At 44.5% G+C, this 27,336-nt stretch overlaps 1 protein-coding gene across 6 annotated transcripts in view; it reads left to right on the forward strand.

Moving 5' to 3' along the window:
* The window catches only part of CSMD2 (CUB and Sushi multiple domains 2), a 601,873-nt gene that overhangs the window by 397,116 nt on the left and 177,421 nt on the right, over positions 1-27,336 (forward strand). For all 6 annotated transcript variants that reach the window (XM_032302441.1, XM_032302440.1, XM_032302436.1 and 3 more), the window contains exons 17-24: positions 48-235; positions 985-1,173; positions 1,398-1,514; positions 7,929-8,144; positions 9,563-9,751; positions 14,421-14,590; positions 24,198-24,354; positions 26,092-26,283. In XM_032302441.1, the coding sequence (XP_032158332.1) occupies positions 48-235; positions 985-1,173; positions 1,398-1,514; positions 7,929-8,144; positions 9,563-9,751; positions 14,421-14,590; positions 24,198-24,354; positions 26,092-26,283 (1,418 nt within the window). The remainder of the gene's footprint in view (positions 1-47; positions 236-984; positions 1,174-1,397; positions 1,515-7,928; positions 8,145-9,562; positions 9,752-14,420; positions 14,591-24,197; positions 24,355-26,091; positions 26,284-27,336) is intronic.

Below are 27,336 nucleotides of genomic sequence, written 5' to 3' on the forward strand. Positions count from 1 at the left end.
AATAAGCCTCAGGTTTCTCAAGAAGTCTACATTCCCATCTTTGGCAGATTTAAAACCGAGGTCAACTATGATACTCTGGAAGTTCGAGATGGGCGGACATACTCATCACCCTTGATCGGGGTTTACCATGGGACCCAGGTCCCCCAGTTCCTCATCAGCACCAGCAACTACCTCTACCTCCTCTTCTCGACCGATAAGAGTCACTCAGACATCGGCTTCCAGCTCCGCTATGAGAGTGAGTATTGGCAGGGAGGCAGATGATAAGGTGGGCTGGGAGGAGGGTGCAGGTACCACGGACTATTCCAGCACTGGGTCCCCAACTTGGCCCCATCCCAGGGGCTTCCTCAGGCTGTGCTCCTGGGGGGCACTCGCCTACTCTCAGCATCTGTCAGAGCCCACAGGAGCTCAGAGGGGAGCCTTTGGAAAGAGTGAAGTCTGATGACCCACATACCACAAAGCCTCTTCTACCTGCAGGTGACTGGGAACCACCAGGCTGGGCTATCTGGGGACAGTGTTTGAGGATGGTGAGGCTGAAATGTGATAGTATCTCTCGCTCACCCTCACTCCCCCATCGCCTTCTGCATCCATCTCTGCTGCCTCAGTTGAACAAGATGGATGTCCCTTCCATTCCTTGTAGACCAGTAGAGAAAGTGCTGGTTGAGAGCGCTATGAGGGCAGCCCCATGTTCTTAATCATGTCTGTATCCCCAAGACTTAGCATGGTGTCTAAACCCTAGTGGACACTCAACTTATGTTAATTGAATGAATGGATGGATGGACAAATACTAGAATCAGCTTATTTTCTTTGAGAAACAGGTCTTCAGATGTCTTAGCAGATGTCGACAGCCACACTTGACACATGGGTAAATGTCAACCTCAGCTTTCTGTAAATCAGGGTTCTCTCCTCTCTCCCTTTGTGGGCCAGCTAGGGTCCTTCTGTGGTGATGGTTAGCTGTCTGTTCCAGCTGTGGGCTCTCTTTTCCAGCTATAACACTACAGTCAGACCACTGTCTGGATCCAGGGATCCCTGTAAATGGGCAGCGCCATGGAAATGACTTCTATGTGGGCGCTCTAGTGACCTTCAGCTGTGACTCAGGCTACACGTTAAGTGACGGAGAGCCCCTGGAGTGTGAGCCTAACTTCCAGTGGAGCCGGGCCCTGCCCAGCTGTGAAGGTGAGACACACCTTGCAAAGGGGTGCTAAGGTAGTGGATTCCTTTCCTGCTGTGGAAGACCAGGAGCTAGAAGGGGCATTGACTCACCCATTAGTGAGGGTTGAGGGTTGAGAGAAGATGGCTCCCCAGCTCCCAGGAGGATTGGTTGGGGATGGGGATATAGGGTGGTGTGAGGGAGCTCCCTGAGCCACTCCGATCTTTCAACACTGTCTTTACTCCTGTAGCACTCTGTGGTGGCTTCATTCAAGGCTCCAGTGGGACCATCTTATCACCAGGGTTTCCTGACTTCTATCCCAACAACTTGAACTGTACCTGGATTATTGAAACATCCCATGGCAAGGGTGAGTGGTTAGGCCTGGAGCAAGTATTGGACTGTAACGTGGTCAGAACCCCATGTTCTCCAGGTCAAGGTGGCCTCAGTGGGGATCTCCCTATGTAGTGACCTCAGCATTTGGTCTGAATTTTTCTCAACCGGAATACTCCCATAAGCTTCCCATCTCTTTGAATCACAGAATACATTCCACAAATATTTTTAAGAATCTAAAATCTTCATGCTAGAAGGTACTGTAGAAATTACCAGCTATGAACCCTACATAATGCAGAAATCTTCTCTAATTGCTCCCGACAAGATGGCACCACACCTGCCTAAACAGCCCCAGCAGTGGGAAGGTGGCCAACACATTCAGCAAATAGGCACCTGGTGTCATTTTTTGATAGATCTGACCCCTCCTAATAGCCTATTAGATGCTCCTGAAACTTTTTTCCTTGTTCTTTGTGCTGGAGGAAAATAGGATCCATCTGCCCCCTCTCCTCATGTTCACCCTTCAGACACTGGACCCGTGAACCTCTTACATAGCTCAGCTGTTCCTCAGATGCCATGTTTTCATATTCCTCACCAGTCTGGACTGTTACCTCAACTTCCCTCACATGAATAATCTTTGGAAACCCAAGTTCAAAGGAAGGGTGCTGGTTAGAAATAAACAGGAAATAATATAGTCTTTGATTCAGCAAATATTAATTGAATAATGCCACCCATGTGGCAGACTCGGGCTGGGAATAAACAGTAACCAGGCACATATGGCTTCTATCCTCAGAAGCTTATTCTGAAGTTCATCCAGGGTCACAGTTCTTAACCCCTCAGCAATGTAGCAAATATGTTAATGCTTAGACTGCACTGTAGATGTTTTGATTCTCCATGTTGGAGATGGAAAACAGGCATCTTTGATTTCTGAAGACTTCACTAGTAAATCTGATGCATGCCCTTGAATAAGAACCTCTCATCTAGAAGAATTAACATGTAGAAAAGCCATGAAAAATTTTTAAAAGAGTAACTCTTTCAGATAGTAAAATGTTTTTGGCTAAAATAATTTTAACAATGTGGTATGAGTATTGGAATGGACACACAAACCAATGCAGGCATATGAAGGTCCAGACATAGAGTCCTATGTGTGTGTATGTGTGTGAGACTGTGCATGCACACACGCACACTTGTGTATGTGTGTGAGAGAGACAGTTTGTAGTATATAATTAAAGTGTCATTTCCAATCCATTGAAGAGAGGATTGATTATTTAATAAATGGTTTTTAAACACTAGACTTAAACACTTGGGAATAAAAGAAAAGAACCAAACAGACTTCATACATTTAACCACATAAATTCCAATACTAGAAGAACATAAAAATCTAACCTCAGGTGCGGATGTACTATGAAGAGTAATACTAAAAGCAGAATCCATAAAGGCAAAGACTTTAAGATTTGATTAAATAAAACTTTGAGTGGATTTACGTAAAAAAAAAAAGGGCCATAAAAAATTCAGACAGTAAGTGGACAAAATTATTTTCAACATAAATAATCAACTAAAGATTACCAACCTGATGCATGGAGAGCTCTTAAAAATCCTAAAGAAAAACATACCTGGTCTCTAGGCCTGTAAAATGAGCAAAGCTATAAATGCTTCAGAGTAGAAGAAATAGAGATGAAAGGACATTGACCCCACTCATAATTAAAGACATGCAAATTTAACCAGTAATGAAATACCATTTCTTTTTTCAAGTCAGCAGAGAATATCATAACAGTGTGGGAGACAGTGTGCAGACATGAATACTCTTCTTCAGCGCTGACATTGTATAAAATGGTTGAAATTCTCTGGATGATGGTTCCATGATATGATTCAAAAGTTTTCAAAATATATGTGCTTTTGGACACAGCAATTCCACTCCTTGGAATATATCTGAAAAAAATAAGTACAACTGTACATCAAGATTTAGCTGCAAGGGTGCTTCCTAAAATACTTTACTAATTGGAGGATTAGTTAGCTACAGAATTGTCCATCAATGAAGAAATGTTAAATAAAGATATGATACCTAGATATAATGCAACACTATGCAGCTATGAAAAGCCATAATGTGAGAGAATATTTAAAAACCTACAGGGTAGGGGTGCCTGGGTGGCCTAGTTGGTTAAGTGACCAACCCTTGATTTGAACTTAGGTCATGATCTCAGGATTGGGGGATCGAGGCCCATGTTGGGTTCCGTGCTGAGCATAGAATCTTCTTAAGATTCTTTTCTCCCTCTCTCACTGGCCCGCTTTCCTCTCTTTCTTTCTTTCTCTCTAAAATAAAAGTAACAAAATATTTTTTAAAAATAAAAAAAGTTTTAAAAAATAAAGACCTACAGGTGTAGTTGTATTACATTGTTAAGCCCAAAGAGATGTTTGCCAAAAGAACATAGTTTATAAAAACTAAACCAGGATATGTGTACAGAAAAGTATCTGAAAAGTTATACCTCAAGACATTAGTGCCACTACTCTCTTATTTTTATCTTCTCCGTTTTTTCTAATTTTGAGCAATAAAAATACTACATGTAAACTATACTATTTGTGTAAAAAAAAAAAATTATAAGAAAAGTCACTCAAAGTCTCCCCACGTGTGCTTAAGGACTTCACTTTTGCCTCTAATAGGCCTGACCTAACTGGGATTAGGGTGGCATGCAGCTTCTTGGGGAGAAAGGACCCTGCAGGCAGTCAGGGTGAGGCCTGGTTGTCCCCTTCTCCTTGAGGAGAGGAGGGATTAGGGCAGCATCCTTGTTCATCCTGCAGAGCTGTTTCCAGCAAGTCTTGGCCAGAGTGGGCCAATGGGAGAGCCAGAAGCTCCTCTGTGGCATCAAGAGGGCAAGAAAGTTAGCCCCTCATATTCCTTAAAGGAACATCCCCCACTAGTCATGATTTTCTTTCTGTCTGGCATCTATAATCATGGGGGTGGGGTATGTTTCTCTATGCCTTTCTATATGTGTCTTTGTCTAGAAGTCAATGCAATTCAAATATTGAGCAAATGCTTATGTCATACTTGCACTTAACCTTGGTGCTAGGAAAACCCAGTGGCATGAACCTGGCATTGAACCACTTTGGCATTGCCTGCCTTCAGAAAGATTAGAGTCCATCTAACGTACCATGGCCAAGAGTGGATAAGGGTAGCAAACATCCAGTGACCACCCTAGGGCTTGGTTAGGTGGTGTCCTGAAGTTGAAACTTGGGCCAGTCTTCAGGGATGAACAAATATTAGCCAGGACAAGAGGTGTTCCAGGCAGAGAATCAATACAGGGTTGCTGATGTATGACCCGGTCACTTCTTCCTTAGGACCATTTAAAGGCTTTACCAGACCCTTAGTATAAAGCTTGAAGTTATAAAATAGCCGGCATGAGCCTATAGCCCTTGCTCACCTTTCTCAGCCTCCTTCTGAGTTCTGTAAACACTAAGTCCTAGTAGCTACATTGAAGCTCTCTCAGTTCCTAGAACTTCCCAGACTTTTCTTGTCCTCTAGAGCTTTGTGTCTTGGGATGCTGTTCTTCTCCCTGGAACACTTTCCCCCCTGCACCATCTCCACCACCCCTCTTGTGTGGCCAGCTCTTCATCTTCTGAACTCACTTCCTATAATGAGCCTTCCGGACCCTTTCTTCCGAGGCCTGGGTGTGAGCTGGGCTCCCCTCCGTGGGCTCCCACATGATCTTGTGCCTTCCTGCTCCCCGCACACAGACTCCAAGCCCTTTGGGAGACATGCCTGCCTTGTTTCCTGCAGCTTCCCTAGGTTCTGGCTCTATGCCTGACACATGAGGAACTCAAGAAATATTTATATGAATAGAATTAAATTGAACTCAGACCCTTCTGCAGAGGGCAATGCCTGTAAGAGTATCTCAGGTTAACAAATCCATTAGGTTACTGACTCTGATTGATCCCCAGGAGGCAGAGGAACAGCTGGAGAAACTTGAACTCTATGAAATTCAGAATTGTTCAACTTCCCAGCCAAAGGGAATGGCTAATTCAGGAGTCCAAAGAATGGGCCCTTGCTGAGACCCCAGAAGTGAAATTTTTTTCAATCCATAAGGATGTCTAGGAGTTAGACAAGCTGAGCAAAAAGAAAACCTACTATGTGTCAGACACCATGCCGTGGGTTCTGCATCTGCTATCCTAATTGTTCCTCGCTCCAAGAATTAAATGTTACCTATGAGGAGATGCTATCATCCCCATGTTATGGTGGAAGAAACTAGAACTCAGGACACACTTGAGCAACTTCGGCCCAGACCCTTCAGCTGGTAGATGGGCCATTGACCCAGGTCTGGGTCCCTCCCCCCTCCCAAAGCCCACGCTTTTTCCACAGCTCTGAATGTCTGCCTGGCGTGGTACTCATCCTTCATAGGATTCGACATGGTCACACCAGTGAAGTATCAGATTGTGTGTGCATCTGTCACACCAAATCTGGATTCAGACTCCAACATGGGGCCTCTGTGACAATGTCTTCATTTTCTCACAATGACCAAAAGAGCCTCAAGCAATCAGCACAGCTGGGAAACCCAGGGGCTTCATCTCAGTTGTTTACTCATCCTTAGAATGCCAGCCAAATGTTTACTCCTATGGAGGGACTGTGTTTGCACGCTGAAGAATAGAGTGCGAGGCTTAGTGCTTCATCAACTCCAATTCCCTGTACTGTGTCTGATCCACTCGCTACCCAACCCTTGTTTTACCAGGAGGGAAAGACATTTCCACCGAGCCTTTTCCCAAGCACTGTAGACTGAGAACAGTTTCTCGTGGGCACCTGTGTTGATGTGTTGGGAGGAGGATAGGATACACGTGGGCACACATACCTGTACATCCCCAAAATGCTCCCATCCTGTCAAAGACTGTGACCCCGTGAAGTCTTCCCAACCCTCCGGGCTTACTTAGCACTCTTATTCTGTGCCGCCATTCTGGACTCACTATGGATGTGTCAGTCTCCTCCACTAAACTGAGAGATCTTTCTTACTGCTTAGCCCAGCCCTGGCACTTAGTAGGTGCTTAGGATTTGTTCCCTTGAGGAAATAGGTCCATAGATGTAACATAGTCGCTTGGGCACAGGGCATTTACAAGCTGCATGCCTAGTTCCACCACCTCTATGGGCTTCTCTTTCTCCTGCCCCCACCCATAGAATCCCCAAAACTCTGGGCTTACCAGGTCCCATCCATAGAGAAGCAAGACTATGAAAACATTTTAAATATTTTAGCATTGAGAGCTTGGACCCAAACATGATTTATCAAAAACTTGTCGCTAATTATCTAGAGAAGTATTCCTCAAACTTTAATGTTCCTACAGATCTCCTAGGGACCTTGTTAGCATGCAGATTCTGATTTGGAAGGTCTATGACAGAGGCTGAGATTCTGCATTTCTAACAAGCTTGCAGGCGAGGCCCATACTGCTGGTCCGTGGACTTTGAATAGCAAGTGAATCCAGCCCCCCTAGTCTAGCCAAGCACCTGCCCTTAGCACGCCCACAGCATACATTCCCATGGGCGTGCTGATGTGTGAGTGGGCATGCATTTACACACAGGCCCACCCAAACACAGACGGCCATCTGGATCTGGTCCAAGAGCTGCTTCGGGTGTTGAGATCCTACCACCCCATCTTTCTCACCGCCAGACCCATCTCAGTACCTGGCCACCCCTCCTGCCTGTTTTCTCTCCGTAGTGGGAGAAGCAGTGTCATGGAGCTGTTTATTACGCAACCCTGCAATCAGACTGCACTCAGATCCCAGCTCTGCCACCTGCTGGATGGATGACCCTGGACACGTGCCTTTCCTCTTTGTGCCTCAATTTCCTTGGGTGTAAAATGGAGATGAGTTATTGGTGGGGTTAACTGGGTTTTCAGATCTTCTCTTCCAATTGATAGGGGCCAACTACAGGGCAATAAAACACATAGCATAGTGACACGCAGATACTTAGTGCCGAAATGTTAGTGAATATTATCGCTTTTGTTTAGTGCTTGCCATTCTGCCCCCGGAACATTCTGAATGATGTTTGATAGCGCTTTTGTCACTCTGTACTGTAGCTCTTTGTTGAATGTCTTGTATATCCCCTTGCTCCTCCCTGGCCCTGGATCCTAGCCCAGAGGAAGCACTTGTCAGATATACAAATACTTGTTGAGAAATGAATGAGAGAATCTGTGAATGAGTGAAAGGCTATGAAGCATTCTCACAGACCTAGCCATAAATCTTTCAAATTTGACAACCATAAGGCGGTGTCCTTCTCCCTGACCTCTGGGCAAATGGCATATTCTGGATCATTCGGACACATTCGTTCTGGTTCCCCCGTATGTGACTCTCAGTGCATGCTCACACCCCAACCCACTGGTAGACGTCCATGGACTGGAAATATTTGTGCCAATCCCGTCTCGCACTGCGGCTGTTGCAGCCATCTCAGTTTGTCACCCGGACCCTTCCGGTCTCTTGGCAGGTGTGTTCTTTACATTCCACACCTTCCACCTGGAGAGTGGCCACGACTACCTCCTCATCACCGAGAACGGCAGCTTCTCGCAGCCCCTGAGACAGCTGACCGGCTCACGGTTGCCGGCACCCATCAGCGCTGGACTCTATGGCAACTTCACTGCTCAGGTCCGCTTCATTTCTGATTTCTCCATGTCCTACGAAGGATTCAACATCACCTTTGCAGGTAAAGCATGTTGAGGTCCCCTGGGGGAGGAGATGGCAGAATATTCTGCCTCTCCCTCTGCTGCCAGCCTCTGGTCTTCCCAGCAGATGGACATTGATCCACTTTCCAGTCCCTGGGAGAATGACCTCACTTTTGCTGCAGCAAAAGATTGTTGGGTTAGATACAAGGAGGCCTCCCTGTGATGGGCTGGGAAGGAGGTGTTTGGGGGAATCTTCCCTTAAGGTCTTTAAGATCCACTCTGAAAATCACCAGTATAACTGGTTGGACTAGGACATCCCCTCCAGTCCTAGGAATACGTGATTCTTCTGCTGATTTCACTTCCACTGTTTCATGACCCCAGCAATTAAAAAAGAAGAGGAAGAAGAAGAAAGGGATTTGAAATGAACATATTAGAGTCTTATTTGGGGACTTCTTCACCAATGCTTATTTCGTAGTAAAAGTATTTATCCCTGTGTTTAAGAATCCTATGCAGAAAGCTCTTTAATTTGGCATTCAGGAAGAAAAGCGGACCCTTCACTGCTCTGGTCCCAAGTACCCCACCACTCTTGTCCCACTGCTTCCCAGAGTGTCTCTACTCATCCCACGGGATCTCCCAGGATGGGCAAGAGATATCTAGCCTCTAGGAAATGGGATGTGGCCCAGCTCAACCCCACGCTGTCCCTCCAACAGAAGCCATCTGCCATGGGCCTGGCCAGGTCATGGCCAGGGACATATCTAGCCACTATGCCTCCCCTCATCTAAGGAAACCTCCTTCTCTTTACTACATAGAGCTCTGGGGCACTGTGCCCCAGAAGGGAAATACCTTTGGGGACTATGGAAATTGTCACTTCTGTGCCCTCACTAGAGATACTGGGATGATCCCTGGGTGATAAGTGCCATTCCATCATGCTTGCCATCTGCCTCCAGCACCAGCATTGCTGGGACAGAGTTTGAGTGAAGCATTCGGATTCTTTCTCCCAATATAAGTTGCCCTCGGCTGGGTCATACATTCTGACCCTCTAGAACCAAGCTGATTGAATTTATCTGGGTCAATGCCTAGGGAGAGAGAGGCAGGAAAGTCTTTGAGCCCTGAGTCTTGGAGTTAATATGGGGATGAAGGGTCAGAGGAGGGAAAGGTCAAGTCACAGGGACCCTTATAAATACTTCCAGGAAGGATGCTTCCAGGAAACTCAGTGTCCTCTCTTTGCTTGCAGTGGGGAGCCGTCCCCAGTACCAGAAGCATGGTGTTATTCACCTCACTGTGTGTCTCTCTGCCTCTGTTCTTATAATCATTTTTTTTTCTCTTTACCTTTTGTGGGCCAGTGTGTATGTATTCTGACCTCTGTCTGTCATTATCTCTGGCCCTTTTCTCCCTGGTATTTGTGTCTATATGTTTCCATATTCTGTCTCTGACCCCAGCACTCCTGCTCCTTTTCCAGAATATGACTTGGAGCCTTGTGAGGAGCCTGAGGTCCCAGCCTACAGCATCCGGAAGGGCTTGCAGTTTGGCGTAGGCGACACCTTGATCTTCTCCTGCTTCCCCGGGTACCGTCTGGAGGGCACAGCCCGCATCACGTGCCTGGGGGGCAGACGGCGCTTGTGGAGTTCGCCTCTGCCAAGGTGTGTTGGTAGGTGGTCACGTGCTTTCATTTTGCTTCACTAATGGGGTGGGCCAAAAGTTAGTCAATTGCTGTGAGGTGGTGAAACACACGCGGGCCCAGAGGCCAACAGGCTTGGGTTTGGGGACTGCCTTAGCACACACTTGCTTGCAGTGGGGCCTCAGATGGGAGGCCTAACCTCCTTGCCAGGCTCTGAAGAAGACTCTTCCGAGCTCCGGGCCCTGGGGGGTGGGGAGGTAGAGTGATATCCAGGGAGCAGGGACAGTTGCTGGTCCTCATTTGTAAGGCTGATGGCTCTGCTCGCTAAGGACTTCACACAGGGCCGGATGGAACGCAGCCTGGATGAATGCTCACTGTTAGCATTACAGTGAAATCTTGCGTAAAACCCCAATATGCCAGAGAGCTAGAAGCCGCAGTGTGCTGATTGCAACAGGGGCCGTGAGGTCAGCCCAGCCAGAGACCTCTCTGTGGAGCCTGGGGCTCAGCGAAGGACAGTCATAAACAGGCTGGCAAGATGGACAGGGCTGGGGCTGCACAGTCACCAGGGTCAGGTCTCCGCTCAGTCACTTACCAGCTGTTAGATCTTGGGCAGGCCACCCAACCCCCTCCACCCCAGCTTCCTGGCTTATAAAACAGAGATAACAATAGGCAATTCACAGGCTTCATTCCAGAGTAGTTGACATAATTTGCATAAGCCAGTGGGGGGCCATGTAATTATCACCATTTTCCCAATAACCTTTTTATTGTTATTTATCAATAACCAATAACCTTTTACAGTCCCAGAGGGCAAACATTAAAACAAATAGATGCAGAATTCCATTTTGGCCAGTTAAGTCATCCCAAAGTTTATCCTTTCTCCCATAACCAACCCCTGAGCCTCCACCCACCCTGACTGAGACACACATACAGACCTACACGTTCCCCCACGTTCAGTGTCTGTCTGACCACCAGCAGCTCTTTCCTTCTCCAGGAAAACATCTTCAGCTAAGTAGGTCTGGGGGAAAATTTTCTTGAATGGGATTATCCGGGACCACAGATGCACACACTCCTTAAACTCTTGCCTCATTGATCTCATTACATAAACTCATTCTTTAACTTATTATTCCAATTACTGTGTGTTCATGACACCTCACAACATTTTCATTATTACATTTGTCTTCTGTTTCATGTGTTATTAATAATGCACAGCAATTATAATCACCTCTAATTACTCCCAGCCCTGCAACAGAGCCTCGGGCTGGAGATTTCATGGGAATGCCCACCCTGGGGATGCTCCCAGTTTCCACGGGCACTGTGGGTGTAAATTGGATGACTTAGCCCACACAGTGTTACCAGGAAACATTCTTGGCTGCGAAGGAGATGAACAGCCCTGGGCTCTAATTCATGGTGTGATGGGTTGACACAGCCCTTGACCTCAGGGGCCCCTGGACTCCATGTGGAAGAGACAGCCCTGACTCCAAGGGTCCTGGTCTGCAGCAGGAGACATGGCCCTGTCCTTGGGAGTCCCGGTATGATAGAGAAGAGTGAACCCTCTGCCTCCAGAGCCCCAGACTGATGGATAAGACACAGTCCCTTTCCTTAATGAGACCTCTTCTGATGAGGATGACAGAAGTCACAGATGCCTCAGTCAGTGTCAGGACTTTCCTGTGCATATGACTGTTTATTTCTCCGGAACATTTATTTGTTTCCACTGATGCCTGTGTTTAGCTTTTCAGTGCATCTGCTCACCTCCCCTGCTACTTTGGAAACTCTCCCAGAAGCAAGTGTCATGTCCCTCTACTTTCCTGTACTTTCCCTGGTGCCCGAGGCAAAGGTCCTGGCAGGGAGTCCGGCCCTGGTGATAGGCCAAGGACTGGCCCCATCTGAAGCTATCAGCTCTGTGTCTCTCCTCATCAAGGTGTTGGGCTGTGGGGGAGAGGAGACGAGCATGTTGGGGCAGCAGGAGCCCCAGAGCTATCGTGCAGGAAGCCAAGGCGAGGGAAGGTGTCCAATAACATGCCAAAGCCCATGTTTAAGGGAAGCCAAATTTAAGAACTAGGCAGAGGGCAAGAGGCATCAGGACTAGTGAGGATGCTATGAACGCACTTCCTAAGAAGCTTCTCGGGCTTTCTGCCTGCCCCAGGCACTTAGGGCTCTGAATCAGGTAAGCCGAGTAGTTTCACCTGGGATTAATGGGGAAAAAGAGGAGGAATCACACTTATTGGGAGCCTACTGTATGCTAACCAGTCCCCACATGCTCACTTATTTAATCATAAAATCTCATGCATTTATTCTCTGTAGTCTTACACAGATGCTATTAATGCCCAGATGAAGGAGATGAAGAGACCGAGGTTCAGAGTGTTGATATAACTCAGCTGTCTGTCTCCAAAGTCCATCTTATCCCACTGCTCCCCATGCCTCTCCCTAGTTGGAGGGATTGCTGAGTAGCAATAGTGTGTGACTCCAGAAATAACGGAAATCTGCTTCAGGGTGCTGCCCACGTGACAAGACTGAGTAATACAGGGGCACAGTCCTCAGCACCCACTCCCCAAATCCCCACCCTCATCTCGAGGCCCCCAGAAAATGTCCGCATGGTGCCTGTCCACAGCTATCACTTTAGTCTTATGCCCAGCTTACCACATTCATTATGTGCATTTGGACACTTTGCAGACAGTCTCTAAGACAAATGATCAGTCCCCTCTAGGAAAATATCATGGGTGGCTTAAACACCAGATACCTCTTATGTTTCTAGAGCCCAAGCAGCCTAAGATCAAAGTACCAGCAGATTCAGTGTCTAGTCGAGTTCCTCTTCCAGCCTGCAGACAGCAGCTGTCCTTACAAGGCAGAGAGAGGGCTCTGGTCATTTCCTCAGCTTATGTGGTCACTAACCCCAATCACCTGTGAAGGGCCCACCTCGGGATACCATCACACTGAAGATTAGGGCTTCAGTGTATGGATTTGGCCTGAGGCCACAAACATTCAGTGCATGGGAATGGCTTATATAAACTCCTAGGAAAGTGAAGCTGTCCTGAACTGGCCAGAGCTCAGGGAGTAGGGCCCACTGAAAAAGTAAGGACTTGTGGGACACGGACACTGTCTTCAGAGGTCTAAGAACAGCCTTGGAGACAAGAGGACACACACATAGGTATAACCAAGACCACAAGAGGCTCAGCTCTGAATGTCCCTGTGTCACAATCTCCATCTATATTGCCTTGGCCTTGTACATATCAGACTTAGGACAATTAGGGTTAACTGCATAGCCCATTGGTTGACCTCAGGGACAACCTTCTACCAATGACTGCGCCCAGAATAGGGACACCAAGGAATGGTTTCAAGAAAGCAGACTTGGTACCATCAACCTCAGAGATTCAAGATGTGCTCCCAATTCCCCATATGTCCAGACAAGTAATGTGCCTGCCATCTGGACTTGTATTTTCATCCTTCTGGAACCTAATTATTTTTAGGACTGTACATCTTCTGAGGTCTGTGTCCTCCATATTCATTCATTCACTCATTTCACAAATATTTATTTTACAGACAATCTGGGCTAAGCCTTGGAAGTTTAGATTCATTAAGCATGACCCTAGTCCTCAAGTAACTTACATTTCGAGTGGGGGCTTTAGGCAAGTAACAAGCAGCCAGGGTGCAATACAACAGACACTCCGATCCCGGGAAGTGTGGGGAGGGAGGACTTTACAACTATTAAAGACCCTAGAGAGACAGCTGAGGGGCTCTGCAACCATGCACTGCCACTGAGCTCCCTCCCCTTTCACCTTCTCATGCCCGCCCCGCCCAGGCACTGAATGGAGGCAGAGAGACAGAACTAGGACCCAGCCCCAAAGGATCAACAGGAAGAAACAGAAATGTTTACAAATGGGGAAATAAAATGTGATGACTGCTATAAACAAAAGTACGGGAACAATGGGGAAAGAAGGACTAATTCTGGAGGAGGAGAAAAAGATGTCAAGAGGAAGCTATGAATTCATTAGCTATTGAATGAAACAGGGTTTCAGTGGGTCTATGCTAAAACTTTCTCCAAAGCTTCAGTGGCCTTAAAGTCCAGGACCAGGAGGGTTGAATTCTCAGCCCCCTCCTCTTGGTAAATGGAGAGACTTGATCTGAACTTCTAAGTACCAGATTCTTGACTTTTAAAACAGGGATGATAATTATGCCTACCTTATGGAATTGGTCCTTGTGACTAATAACTGAAGTTTGGAAGATGCTAGCAATAATTATTCAACATTGACCCCTTCTGAGTTTCTAGCCTCTGATACTGAAAGGATTCATCTCTCCTCACTTGACCACCCCCAACCGCCACTGACATCCTCCTCAGTCATTGTGTTGCTATGATACTAGATGAACAGGTATGGAGAAGGGCTGCCTCATGCCACTAAGAAAGTAGAGGATGCCTGGTGGGTTCATTTCTATTCCTGCAGAAGAGAGACAGACCCACAGAACAAGAGAGATAAAGAAACAGAGCAAAACTACAGGTGGGCAGATATGTTAAAAAAAAAAAAAAAAAAAACAACTTTGATAAGCAGTCCTCCAGACAGGCAGGCAAATGGACAGATAACCAGGCATTTGGGCAGGCAGAAAGGCAAACAATGTGTCATCCTTGTAAGGTCCTCCAGCACTGTGAGTTCTTTTCTGGATTTAGCTGATGGGGGTTAATTGGTGATTATTGTGATTCTCTTTGCAGCTGAGTGTGGGAACTCAGTCACGGGCACTCAGGGCACATTGCTGTCCCCCAACTTTCCTGTGAACTACAATAACAACCACGAATGCATCTACTCCATCCAGACCCAGCCGGGAAAGGGCATTCAGCTTAAAGCCAGGACATTCGAACTGTCAGAAGGAGATGTCCTCAAGGTAAAACCAATAGATCTCATAGGAGATGTAAGTGGCAGTAGGCAGCAGTGTGCTGAGCACCTCCTCATTTACTTCTGTGGGATTGGCCCACATTTTCATCTTCCCTCCTGAGTTCCAGGATATTGTCCTCATTCATCTGGAAGAAAGTGGGAACTCAAAGGAGAAAGGTCTTGAGAGTCTAAGAATGTGGCTTTCGAGTTTGCTTCGGAGCTGACTGTTCTCAGATACATATATGGTAGAGAACAGGCTGACTGCATGATAAATAATCATAAATTCAGCTTGAGGGGCCAGTGGGTCAGGTTTTTCATCATGAACTCTGACCATCAAGCTGGACAGTGAAGAGCTCATAGAATATGCATGTGCATTTGTGTAGATACTTGCTTATGGAAATCCTTTTATGTGTACATCTCTGCATGTATGTGAATCTGAGTCTACGTACTAGCTTGGTTTGAGGGACCTATGTGTGTGCATACGTGTCTCAGTGTATCTTATGTGTGTGTGCACCTGAGGACATTTTTGAGTATATGTTTTGGAAGACTAGTAGTTCATTGTGCCATGGTGACAGCCCATGTGTGGCAGCAGGGTTAAAGAAAGTGGATTCAAGTTACATGTCAGACAAAGAGGTGTCGGGACTTGATTATAGAAAAGGGATTGTTACAACACTGAGCACACATAATGATTTGCATGTCCTTGTATGTATGTGATCCGTGTGTATCTCCAGTCATATATGATGTGTGAGTATGCGTGTAATCAAAGAGTAGACTCTGGAGAGTTTCTCTAAGAGCTGCCTTATTGAAATGGATTATAAGGAAAATCTCAGAGTGTGTCCATTTTCATCCTATGCCAAGAAACTTTTTCCAAAGCCTTTTTCAGCTTATCCTAATACAGTTTTATTGCCTGCAGCCCAAGAAGTCTTGACATTAAAACAATGAGAGGTCACTACTCTGAAGAACCCAAAGAGAAAGCATTAAATAATCCCATCCCTTAGGATTCTCTCTAGATATGATGAGTGAATTGTGCTTTTTATGCAGAGATGCTATTCTTGACTCACTCTCTGGAGCATGTGTTCAATGGAGTGTGTGTGTGTGTGTGTGTGTGTGTGTGTGTGTGCGCGCGCACGCACGTGCATGCATGTGCGTAAGCGTTTGGAAAGTGTTTCTCACTTTTACCTAATTATTCTTGGCCCATGAGATGATTGGTTGGGACCAGATACACCTGACATAGAAGAGAATATGCTAAGTGGTCAAGCGGGGTTTGGGCCCAATTTTTGGCTTCTTAAGCTCTACTTTGCAACCTCTTAGCTCCCCAGACAGAAAAGCAGTGCATCTCCTTTTAAGTGAGCAATAGACAAGATTTTATAATTTCCAAGGGCCGTGTCTTCAGGCAGCCCCCAGACCTCGCCTCTCTCCATCCATGAGTTCATCGTCCACACTAGAGCCTCAGAGGGTATAGTCGGTCCCAGCAAGGCCAGAGTGACTTCCTCTCTCCAGGGCTGCAGATGGAGTTGATGAAATGCAGAGTCCTTCTTGCATGAAGACTGTTATCAGACCTACAGAGAAAGGATTTTTGGAGACATCTAAGTTCCAGGTTTTGAAGGGAGTACATAGCCGCAGTTCTATGTGTCTGGCCTGATGAGACCAGGGGGCTCCTTGGCTGCCAGAGGTCACACGGAGTAATGGCTGGTGCCTGAGCCTCTTCCCCATGGTGGCCTAGATTCAGAGAAGCAGCTAACACACAGTTAACAGGTGAGAACACACAACTGCCCCATCCAGGTGAGTAGGGATTAGGGATTAGGTGAGCAGCTTAACAGACAGAAGTGAGACTTTCTGAGGCATTTGGGGTAAGAAGGGAGAGACATAGGCAGTAAAACCCAGGTCAGAGGTCAGGGAGGACTTGTTTAGGAGGCAGGACCCCAGGTAGTCCTGCAGGGTTGTGGAGAGAGGGGGATGTATGCCTGTGTTTTAGGGGGATATGCCAGACTTTCCTGCCTAGCTTCCCCTACCCCCCACCTTCCTAATAGTGGGTTCTGCCTTCTTGTTGAAGAATGCCCTCTTCCTCCTGTGGCCAGGCCTCTGGGGTATCCTCCTCAGAAGGCTGTATCTCTGACCTGGCTGAAAGACCACTTGTAGGACCCCAAGACCCCTAGAACTTCTATAGAACAAGGCCTGAGAAAGGGAGGGCAAAGCACCCAGGGAGATGAGATTGTTTCCTAGAACCCCTTCCTCTTCTAAGTCTTCTCCTCAGGGTAGAGAACCTGGAACATGAACAGGTACAGAACTATTTCAGAATGAAGACACACCCACAGTTATGGTTTTCCAAATAGGATTCAGAATGGCCCTATAGCCACGTGAGCGGCCATGGCACTGCTGGGCCAGTGTGTCACTCTAGTCTACCTTGACAGGAATGTGTGCAAGAGCTACCCAGAGCGGTAGTCAGGTCCCAGAATATCTCGCCCTTGCCCAGCTGGAACTCACCCAAAGCACTGGTGGATTCCTAATCCTGAGGACTTTCTTGTCTCTCCAGAGAAACCCTAATGCACACCTGAGCTCCTAACCAAGGAGGACCTGTCACCTCCTCCACACCTTATTTATTGCCTAAGATATAATATTCCATGTATCTGACCAATTCTCCAAACTGTCTGTGTAGTCTTGTTCTTCTGACCCACAAGATAACTCTGCTCACATTTGTGACCCCTGATCTGTTTCTTACCTTTAATAAGTGAAAATTCCTTAAACCATACCCCTACTCTACTTCAGCTTCTCTCCCAGAACTGATTCCTTTTATTTTGGCTCCTACCAAAATTTTGACCTGTCATCAGCAAGACAGGAAGGGCCTTTAAATTACAATAGAATGGAAAGACGACTTCCAGCTCAAGATGGCAAATGAAGCATATGGCTATATGTATAATGGCATCCTCTGCGGGGCCCTGCCGGAATGTTTAAAAGGACAGAAAAACAGAGGATTGTGGCTCAGCACTGAAAATTAGGCAAGGGTACCATTCACGTATCACTTAAAGGAATTTTTACCAAATAAAATATCAAAGAGTCCAGATTGAGAAAGGGCCTAATCAAACTTTTTATTCAAGTAAGCGAAGTGATATCCTGACTGTGGATGGAGTGCCAGAAACCAGAGGGAAAAACGCATCTCCAGCCACCTAGCTCAGAGCAGCAGCAGAGCCCGGAGCCGAGGACAGGCCATGGCACTGTTGGCAGGGACCAGACGTCCACACCATTGGCTCCTCTGCAAGAGTACTAAGTCTGAGAGACCACACAGAGCCACCATTCCCTCTTGGTGGAACATTCTGGGTTTCATGTGGCTTTTGTTGGCAAGCCAGATGAAGTAGGGCAACATCTTGGTTGGTGCCTAACAAGAGTGGTCAGGTGCATTAGAAAAGAGGTACACACACACACACACACACACGCACACACACTCGCACTTCAGCACCAGGAACAGGGAAGCCTCTTGCCTTTTCTCACGAAATCCCTCTGCTTCCCTCCAGAGACCACTGGGCATTTCCATTCCCCTCTTTTATGCTCCCTCTGCAGTGGTGTGCTAACAAGAAAATTAACTGAAAGTGTGTAAATATTCCATAGATCAGAATAAGGGAACCTGTCTGAAGAGTGAGAGCTAATTGCCCCTCTGTAAGCGATGAAGAAAAAAGACTTTAAAAGCAGCTCCTACTTTGTATTCGTAACAGGATTTGGGAGAATCTTAAATATGACACAAAAATAGGCATTAATGAAAACAGAGCGATCCAAGATGAGGAAGGATTAAATAAAGATGAGAAACATGATCACCCAATTAAAAAATGGGATGGAGGCAATGAACGGAAGAGGGTAAAGCACAGAAAAATGAAATCGGTTTATTATGAGATGACTTTGAGAACTTCTCTCACACCTCATAAGGAAATTAAAATGAGGATTCTTCTATGTTAATAAAATGTACAATCAATCCACAAACTTTATGTGCCAAATAACATAGCATGAATAAATTAAATAAAAACTGCTAGAAATATAAAAAAATTTTTTTAATAAAGTTGCAGTCATGGTGGAAGTTTTCAATATACCTCTGTTAGTCTCTGATGCATCACCTAGGTTAAAAATAAGTAAGGACTTGGGTAGCATGAATTATATAACAATAAATCTGAAGGAAGTAGGAGAAAGAGGCTTTTTTAAAGGTAAAGTCAAAAATGACTGAAAAAAATACAACCAAAGAACAATAGCTATTGTTAATAAAACCAACTGGTTCCTTGAAAAATAGATAAAAAATACAAACCTTGCAGGACTGATCAAGGAATAAAGAAGCCACCAACATATAATTTTAGAAATGGAAAAAGGAACATAGTTAAAGATGATATCAAGATTGAAACAATCAGAAAATACTTAGGAACAACTGTAAGCTAAGATATCTAAATGCTTAGGTAAAATGGACATTTTGACAGATTAAAAAGTACTAACATCAAGAAAAGATAAAAATCTGAATAAACCAATAGTTACTTAAAAATTTTGACTTCTCCCCCATATCCTGTCTCAAGGACCCAGACATAGACTATTTTACAGGTAAACTAAAAAAAAAAATTCAAGGAATAATTAATACTGTGACGATTAAACTGGCTCAGAAAAGAGAAAAATTGACATCTATCTCCTCAATCGTTTTATTTAAATGAGGCAAGTAGAAATATTGATAGTGGACTGAATAAGAGCCATAGAAGAACAAACTATCAGATCAGTCATATATGATCATAGATCTAAGCACCTTACATACAGTGTCATATTGAATCTAGCTGTGTATGAAAGCAAAAATGACCGAGCAGAACTGATTCCAGGAATGTGAGGACGTGTCAATCTTAGAAAAGCTCACAGTGTTACAATAGTAGGCAAACCCTATGAAACACATTCCTGTAGGTCAAAGCTGGTCACATATTGGCAACTTCACGTGGTTTAACCTAATATCCTATAAACATTAGAAGTCAAAAATACATCATCCTCCCAGTACACCCCGAAACATCACATGATGAAATTCAGTACTCATTCATGATTTTAAGATATCTCAAAACTATGAAAAGAACTGTATTAAACTTATTTTTTTTAAAAGTTCCTACCAACACCTATAACAAACATTATTCTAATGATAGAACTTCCTAAGGATTTCCAGTAAAGTCAGGAGCAAGACCAGAGTTGTGCTATCTCCAGTAGTATTTAACATTGTGCTGCAAATCCAAGCCATCACAATAAGATCAGAGAAAGAACAAAGAAACTATAAAAATTAGAGAGAAATATATAAAATTGTCTTTATTAGAACCAATAAGACAATTCAGCAAAGTGGCTGATGTGTCTGCAACCAAAATATACTCAGGGGGAAAAAAAGATCTCATTCATAATAGAAGAGAAACCTATAAAACACCTAGGAATAAGTCTTAAAAACATGCATAATCTTTACTGAGAAAAGTATGAAATGTTATTTTGAAGGACTTGAAACTGAAATGCAGGGAGGTTTCAGATTCATGGATAAACAAATGATATGAACAAGAAATTCACATAAGAGGAAAGTACAATTATGGATAAACACATGAAAAGATGCTTAAGCTCAGTGATAATCAAAGATTTACAGGTTAAAACAAGATACCATTTCACACCCATCAAATTGGGAAAAATTAAGATGTCTGAAAATACCAAGTGTTGGCAAAGATACAAAGCAATGAAAACTGTCATACAGTGTCAGTAAGAGATTAAATTTATATTACTCTTGGAGAGCAATCTGGCAATATCTAACAAAGCTAAGGATGCATCTTCCCAGCAACCAGCTTCTCCATTCCAGACATATGCCCTGAAGTAACTCAAGCATGTGTACAAGCAGACATGTGTCCATGGGAATGTTGCTTGTTTGTAACTGTGTGGACAAAGCTGTCCCTGTAGTGTAGTTACTTTGAAGCCAGCCATCTTGCTGAACTGTCATATCAGATGTAATGGTCATGTGCATCAAAATATCAAACTGTACACCTTAATTATATACAATTTTTATTTGTCAATTATACTGCAATGAAGATGAAGAAAATAAAAACATCTACTAGAGAAAGAAAAAAAGGAAGAAGTTTAGTTGTTAACGTATGTGTATGGATTCTCTTGGATTTCTCAGAAACCAGACCATCCCCAGTATATAATGAGGAATTGGACCATCAAAGCATTCTTATAGACAAGCAATATTCTGTTAGAAAATAAATGTAGACAGAGGCCCATCTGGACCATCAAAGTATTCTTATAGACAAGCTGTATTCTGTTAAAGTAAATACAGAGAAAGGCCCAATTCCAACTGCAAAAATATAAATAAAAAATACCCAAAAATAAATAGAGAATTTTACCAAGAGACTTGTAAAACAACTTGATTAAATGGAGTCAGATGATATTATGTGAGTTAGAAGATTCAGTATCATGTAGATGGACTTTTTCTCTTACTAACCCATACCTATGATGTTAATCAGTCAGAATTATACAAGTTGTTTGGGGGGTTTTTTTGGAAGGGGGGAGCAAGAGGTGTGTGTGTGTGTGTGTGTGTGTGTGTGTGTTTAAGAAAGTTCATCTTGAGTTTGTCTAGAAAAATAAACAAGGGGGAATAAAATTTTTTAAGTTAAAAGAAGGACAAATGAAAGAGGACTTGCCCTACTAAATATTTAAGTATATTATAAAGCCATAATAACTTAAATGATATGGATCATACACAGGAAAAGACAAACAGGTACCAAATAGAAATAGAATAGACTAGAAAGTTGACAGACAAAACCAAACGTATAACTGTATATGTGATAAAAGTCAATTTAATATTGGCAGTGGATGGAATGTTTATAGGGTTTGGTTAAATGGCTAGTCAACCAAGGAGAAAAAAGTAGGCTTGTATCTCCTATCATGACTAAATAAACTCCAGGTGGACTTAAAGACAAAAGTACTCTAGAAGAAAACGTTGGCTTATTTAATTATCATACTTTTATTGAATGTCCCTTATCTACCTGGGCACACATTCTGGACAATGATGTGTGAATAAGTACAGTGTGGGTTGGTTTAATTTTATGATGGAAATTCCTGCAGTTATTTAAATGCCATTGGGGAAAATATTTAATGCTTCAAAAAATATGCACATTATATTAAGTGAAAGAGCAGGTCATCATATAGTATCTATAGTTGGATCTTGTTTTTATATAAAAAAAATAAAGAAATAAATATATATAAGGAAAAATATGCATAGAACAAAGCCTGGAAAGATAGTCACCAAAATGTTGTGAGTGCTGAAAGTTGTTTTTTTGTTTTGTTTCGTTTTTAATTTTTTTTTGTTTAAAATTTAATTTTATGTTTTCAGTGTTCCAAGATTCATTGTTTATGCAAAATGTGCAGTGCTCCATGCAGTACGTGCCCTCCTTAATACCCACCACCAGGCTCACCCATGCCCCTACCCCTTCCCTCTAAAGCCCTCAGTTTGTTTCTCAGAGTCCACAGTCTCTCATGCTCCCTCTCCCCCTCCAATTTACCCCAATTCACTTTACATTTCCCTCTCCTAATGTCTTCCATGTTATTCCTTACTCTCCATGCTATGAAAGTTGTTTTTATCTTCTATGTGTTCTTCTGTTTTATAAGGTTTCCGCAATGAATATTTTATCATAATGACACATTATGAACATTTTTGTCCTTAATGAGTTAGAATGAATAATGCTTGGAAATTAAGGAAATAATCCTGTTCCCATTATACTTTTATTAATTAACAACACTCTCTTAACATCATCATATATCCAATGAATGTTCAAGTTTCCAATTATCTCATAAATGTCCTAATATTTTTTTAAATTTACACTTTATTTGAATCAGGATCCAAATAAGACCCATGCATTGCATTGGTTGTCTCATATGGTTTTTAATCTATAGGTTTTTGCCTCTATCTTTTTTTTTTTCCTCCATCCCTTGTAATTTATTTGTTGAGGAAGGCAGGTAACTTGCCCAGTGGAATTTTTCATATTCTGGGTTTTGCCGAACATAGTCCCAGAGTATCATTTCATGGATCCCTCCGTCTTCTGTAGTTCCTATAAGTTAAAATTGGATCCAGTGACTCAATACAATTCAGGATTGATTTTTTTTCTTTTTCTTTTTTTTTTTTTTAGCATAATGACTCCATAAATAGTGGTGTACATGATATATGGTTGATTCTCTTCTGTTTTTCCTGTTGTGATGTCAGCAAGTGTTGACAACTAATGACTTGATCAATTAATTCCAGTATGTGTTCATGGGTACAAATATTTTTTTAAAGGTGAATAAATTCATTGTAGGCACATACAGCAGGGCAGATTAGCTAAAGTCATTTTCAAATTGACATTTATAGATAAAGATATTATATTTAGAAAAAACTTAAAAACTTTTTTTAATTTTATTTTTTTTCAGAGTTCCAAAATTCATTGTTTATGCACCATAAATATTTTTATTTAGCAACTTGGATGTCTCAGTGGGCTAAACTCTTTGAGTTGGTGTCATCTCTCTGTCTGTTGGAAGTCCAGAATTCTCTCAAACTCTCAGTGATATTGTACATGGAATCTGGAAACAGACTTGAGGCTCCCAGGGGTCTGAACAAATCTCTATAATATATAGCACTGTTAGCTTGAAGGATGGCTTCTTTTAGAAGGCTTTGCTTCATAAATAGTAGAATGGAAATATTGTTCCAATTTGCTGGCAGCTGGCACCACATCCCGAGCCATGCACAAATATTCATCACCCACCCATAGATCCCATCTTTGATATTTACCAGAGCACTAGGGGGGTCCTTCACTCAATCACAACTTCTGTTGTTATTTGTACAATTATCTGGAAAGGAGCAGCAACCTCAGAACCTGGGGAGCCAGTTCATTATTCTGATGACTGTTGTCTTTGCTAGTGCTCAGAAGTTCAGGGGACAGATGGGTGTCGGGGAAGCCAGATGCCTGCACAATTCCACCCCTGGCAAGCCCAGCAGGCCCTTGCTGGAGCCCTCATTTTAGGAGGGCAGGGACAGAGGCTGAGCTTGGGGAGAGGAAAGGCACAATAACACACTGGTCATTTTTACTCTGTGCTGCTGGATCATGATGGCCCATGTCTAGATAGGTCATCAAGATAGGCCACTGCCCCAGTGGGGTAGGGTTAGGCAGAAGGACAGTTGTCTCATCTGGAAGGACAGGACTGTTTAGCAATGCAGAGCTGTCGAATGCTTTCAGTGTGCCTGTCTGCAGAAACAGATGGCTTGGGCCTTCAGGCGGCCCCATCCTGGCCTGCCCAGGCTGCTGAAGAGTAAGCTGGTGCCATCTGGGGGTTGGGGGACAGAGCAGAGCTCCACTGGAAAGGTTAGAACAACAAGGAGTTCCTAGAGACTGGATTCACACTGAGACAGGCTGGGCACAGAAGGGCACGGAGTAGAGACATGAGGGGCTGATCAATTGCTCCATTGCTAGCTCTCTGTGCCATCTTCCCTGCATCTGAGGCTCATGGCCCCTCCAACGGTCAGCACTGGTGCTAAACTCTGGGAATATAGGCTATGAGATGAGAAACTGTTGTTCAAAATAAGGCCATACTGACATTGGGTCGGGGGTCTCTCATACATCCAGGTCTATGACGGCAACAACAACTCCGCCCGTTTGCTGGGGGTGTTCAGCCGTTCGGAGATGATGGGGGTGACTCTGAACAGCACATCTAGCAGTCTGTGGCTTGATTTCATCACTGACACCGAGAACACCAGCAAGGGCTTTGAGCTGCAGTTTTCCAGTAAGTCTCTCTTGCATTGGAGTGGACGATGAATTCAGTCCTTCCCTGGTCCCCCAAACAGGGAGGTCAGGCTCCGGGACATCACCCCTCATTTAGAAGGTTTGGTTTTCTTGGACTGGCGTGTGCTGAGTGGACTGTTTCCTCTGAAACCTTGTGCCTGTGCTCTGGGTAAGCAGCCACTTAGCATCTGTTCTAAGGTTTGCATCTATGGTTAACTGAGAGTCACGGCATACCTGTTACTAATACTTCCAAAATACAAACATCGAGACTTTTAACTAAGGCAATCAAACAAAGCCTTTCCTAATCACAGCATTTATAATATAAGGTTCAGCTACAGCCAGATGTAAAACATGCATATAACACATGCAAACACTGATGTGTGATTATGTTCTTTTGCACTACTCCCTAAAGACTTCAGTCTTGATTCTTCCCCTCTTTCGTGCTCTTAGCTTTGACTTTTATTTCCGCGATTTCAAAAACAGAAAGCACCAGGTTTGTACATGGCCCTGGGGTATTTGGGATTACATCTCCACACTGTGGCTTGGAGGCCCTGTGTTCATTGGTTTAAGCTCCTGTACTCGCCCAGGAGATGCCAAAAAAATTTGCTTTTCTAGGTTATTTTAAAATCCAGTGAGTATCCATCAGCTGATAAATGAATAAACAAAAGCATGATGTATCCATCCATACAATGGAATGTTATTCAGCTGTCAAAAAGAAAGTAAGCACTAATCCACACTACACCATGGATGGACCTTGAAAACACTGCTAAGTGAAGGGTACCAGTCACAAAGGCCACACGTTCTATGATTTATTTATATGAACTGTCCGAAGTAGGCAAATTCATAGAGAAAGAGAGGAAATCGGTGGTTGCCAAGGACAGGGTGGGTAATGTGTATAGGGTTTTTCTAGAAGTGATGAAAAGGCCCTGAGGTTGATTGTGATGATAGTTGCACACCTTTACAAATATACTAAAAGACACTGCATCAAACACTTCAGATGGGTGGGTGTTCACTATGTGAATTATATCTCAATAAAGCTGTTAGAAAACCAGTGAATCCACCCACAATTCCTCTTGCCTGAGCCCCAGGCCATCTGGCCCAGGGGTCCGTGCCTGGGGGAAGAGGATTGAATAAAGTTGCATGCGAATTCCATCTCCATCATCTGGGAATGTGTGACTTTGGAACGATTCACTGAACAAGGCCAGTGTCCTCACTCATTACCCCTCCCAACAAGACCCCTGTGGATAAGGAACGTGAAGCACCATGTAGCAAGGCTCTGTAGACATCCTGCATAAGCCTTCCGCAGCCCTTCTCAATAGACTGTATTTAAACAGGACGTAATTTGAACTTTGAAACATGCATTTTTAGTGATGTTTCCCTATTACACAATCCCATCAGAATGTCCCAGCGAGCCAAACGAAAAGAGCAGCCCTGCTAACAAAATGCTCTGGGGGTCAAACAAAGGAAATAGAAAACCCAGACCCTATGTCTGGAAACTATTAAAAGCTGCCCTGGGAGAAAGCCATTTCCACGCAGCAGCCAGGAGCGAATCCTGCATGCAGCTCCTTTCCTGAGCACAGCTGTATGGGCCCCCTGAGCAGTGAGGCTGACAGAAGCCAGGGGCAGGTGCCTGGTGGCTTCCACAAGGACATGGGCCTCACACTGAGGGAGGAAAGGGCATATAGCTTCTGCCATGGCAGGTCTTGCTTACTCTCTCTCTCTCTCCTCTCTTCGGTAGGTTTTGAACTCATCAAGTGTGAGGATCCAGGAACCCCCCAGTTTGGCTACAAGGTTCACGATGGAGGCCATTTTGCTGGAAGCTCTGTGTCCTTCAGCTGTGACCCAGGATACAGCCTGCGGGGCAGTGAGGAACTGCTGTGTCTGAGTGGGGAGCGCAGGACCTGGGACCGGCCTCTCCCCACCTGTGTCGGTAGGAGGCCTCTTGCTCTTCGAGTGACCACTTGGGCCCCCCCGAGTCCCAGGTTCCCAGCTCTGGTCTTGTGAAGGCTCTCGCATTAGACCCTGCATTCCAGTGCCTTGGAGTTGCCTAATTGGACTGAGTGCTGTCACAGGAGCCAACCCTCGCCCTGCCCCCCTTCTCCGTTCCCTCACTTTCATAACTCATTCCCCCCTGTGCAGCAGCACACTCAGGCAGGGGGCTTGCCAGTGTCACACGCTGAGCCAGGTGGGACCACAGCCAAGTCGTGAACTGTAATGCTGGCAACAAAGGAAAGGGAGGAGTATGAAGTAGGAAGAGGTGGAGCACTGGCCTGGGTTCCAAGGGTTCCTGCAACACCCGGACTCAAGCAAGCCTCCCACTCACTCTGGGCCTCAGTTTCCCCATAGGCAAAATGGGGTTTATGCTCCCTTTTCTGGGGGAAGTCGGATGAAAGAGTAAGATAATGAGCTAACGTCTATCTCATTCTTGAGAAAGAATGTAATAATGAGTGGCCACCTTCTTAAGCCTGTGCTGCTTCCAGAATGTCAGCAGAGGCTCTCTCTAAGCTTTCTCCATGTGTCATAGGATGAGAGAAGCCTGGTCCAAGGCAGGAGTATGAAGTAGGCAGAACCTGTCATTCTGTTGGTCTCTTCCTCTGTCGCCACCCACCTCACTGCACCTCCCCACCTCACTGTTACCTCCCTGCAGATCAAGGTTCCCGTCACACTGCTTTGTCCCGCTTCCCCATCCCTGGACCCCAGGCTGTTCCCTCTGTCCCCTTCCCCTGGTGCTACAACTTCAGCATGTCTATTGTACAGCACTGGCTAATCTTATAAGAAAAAAACGTCCACTGGGAAAACATTTAAATTCCTACCAAGCACCACAGAATTGATGCAGTTGTATGTTTGGGTATGTACAGAAGCAGAGAAATTTAAAAAAGGAGAATGAAGCATTTTCCCCTGCTTTGGGGGAGCCTATAGCCTAGCAAGGCAAATAGACACATAAACAGATAATTATAATACAAGATAAGCACTATGCAAAGAG

This window comes from Mustela erminea, chromosome 10 (assembly GCF_009829155.1).
Source record: "Mustela erminea isolate mMusErm1 chromosome 10, mMusErm1.Pri, whole genome shotgun sequence".
Lineage (NCBI taxonomy): Eukaryota > Metazoa > Chordata > Mammalia > Carnivora > Mustelidae > Mustela > Mustela erminea.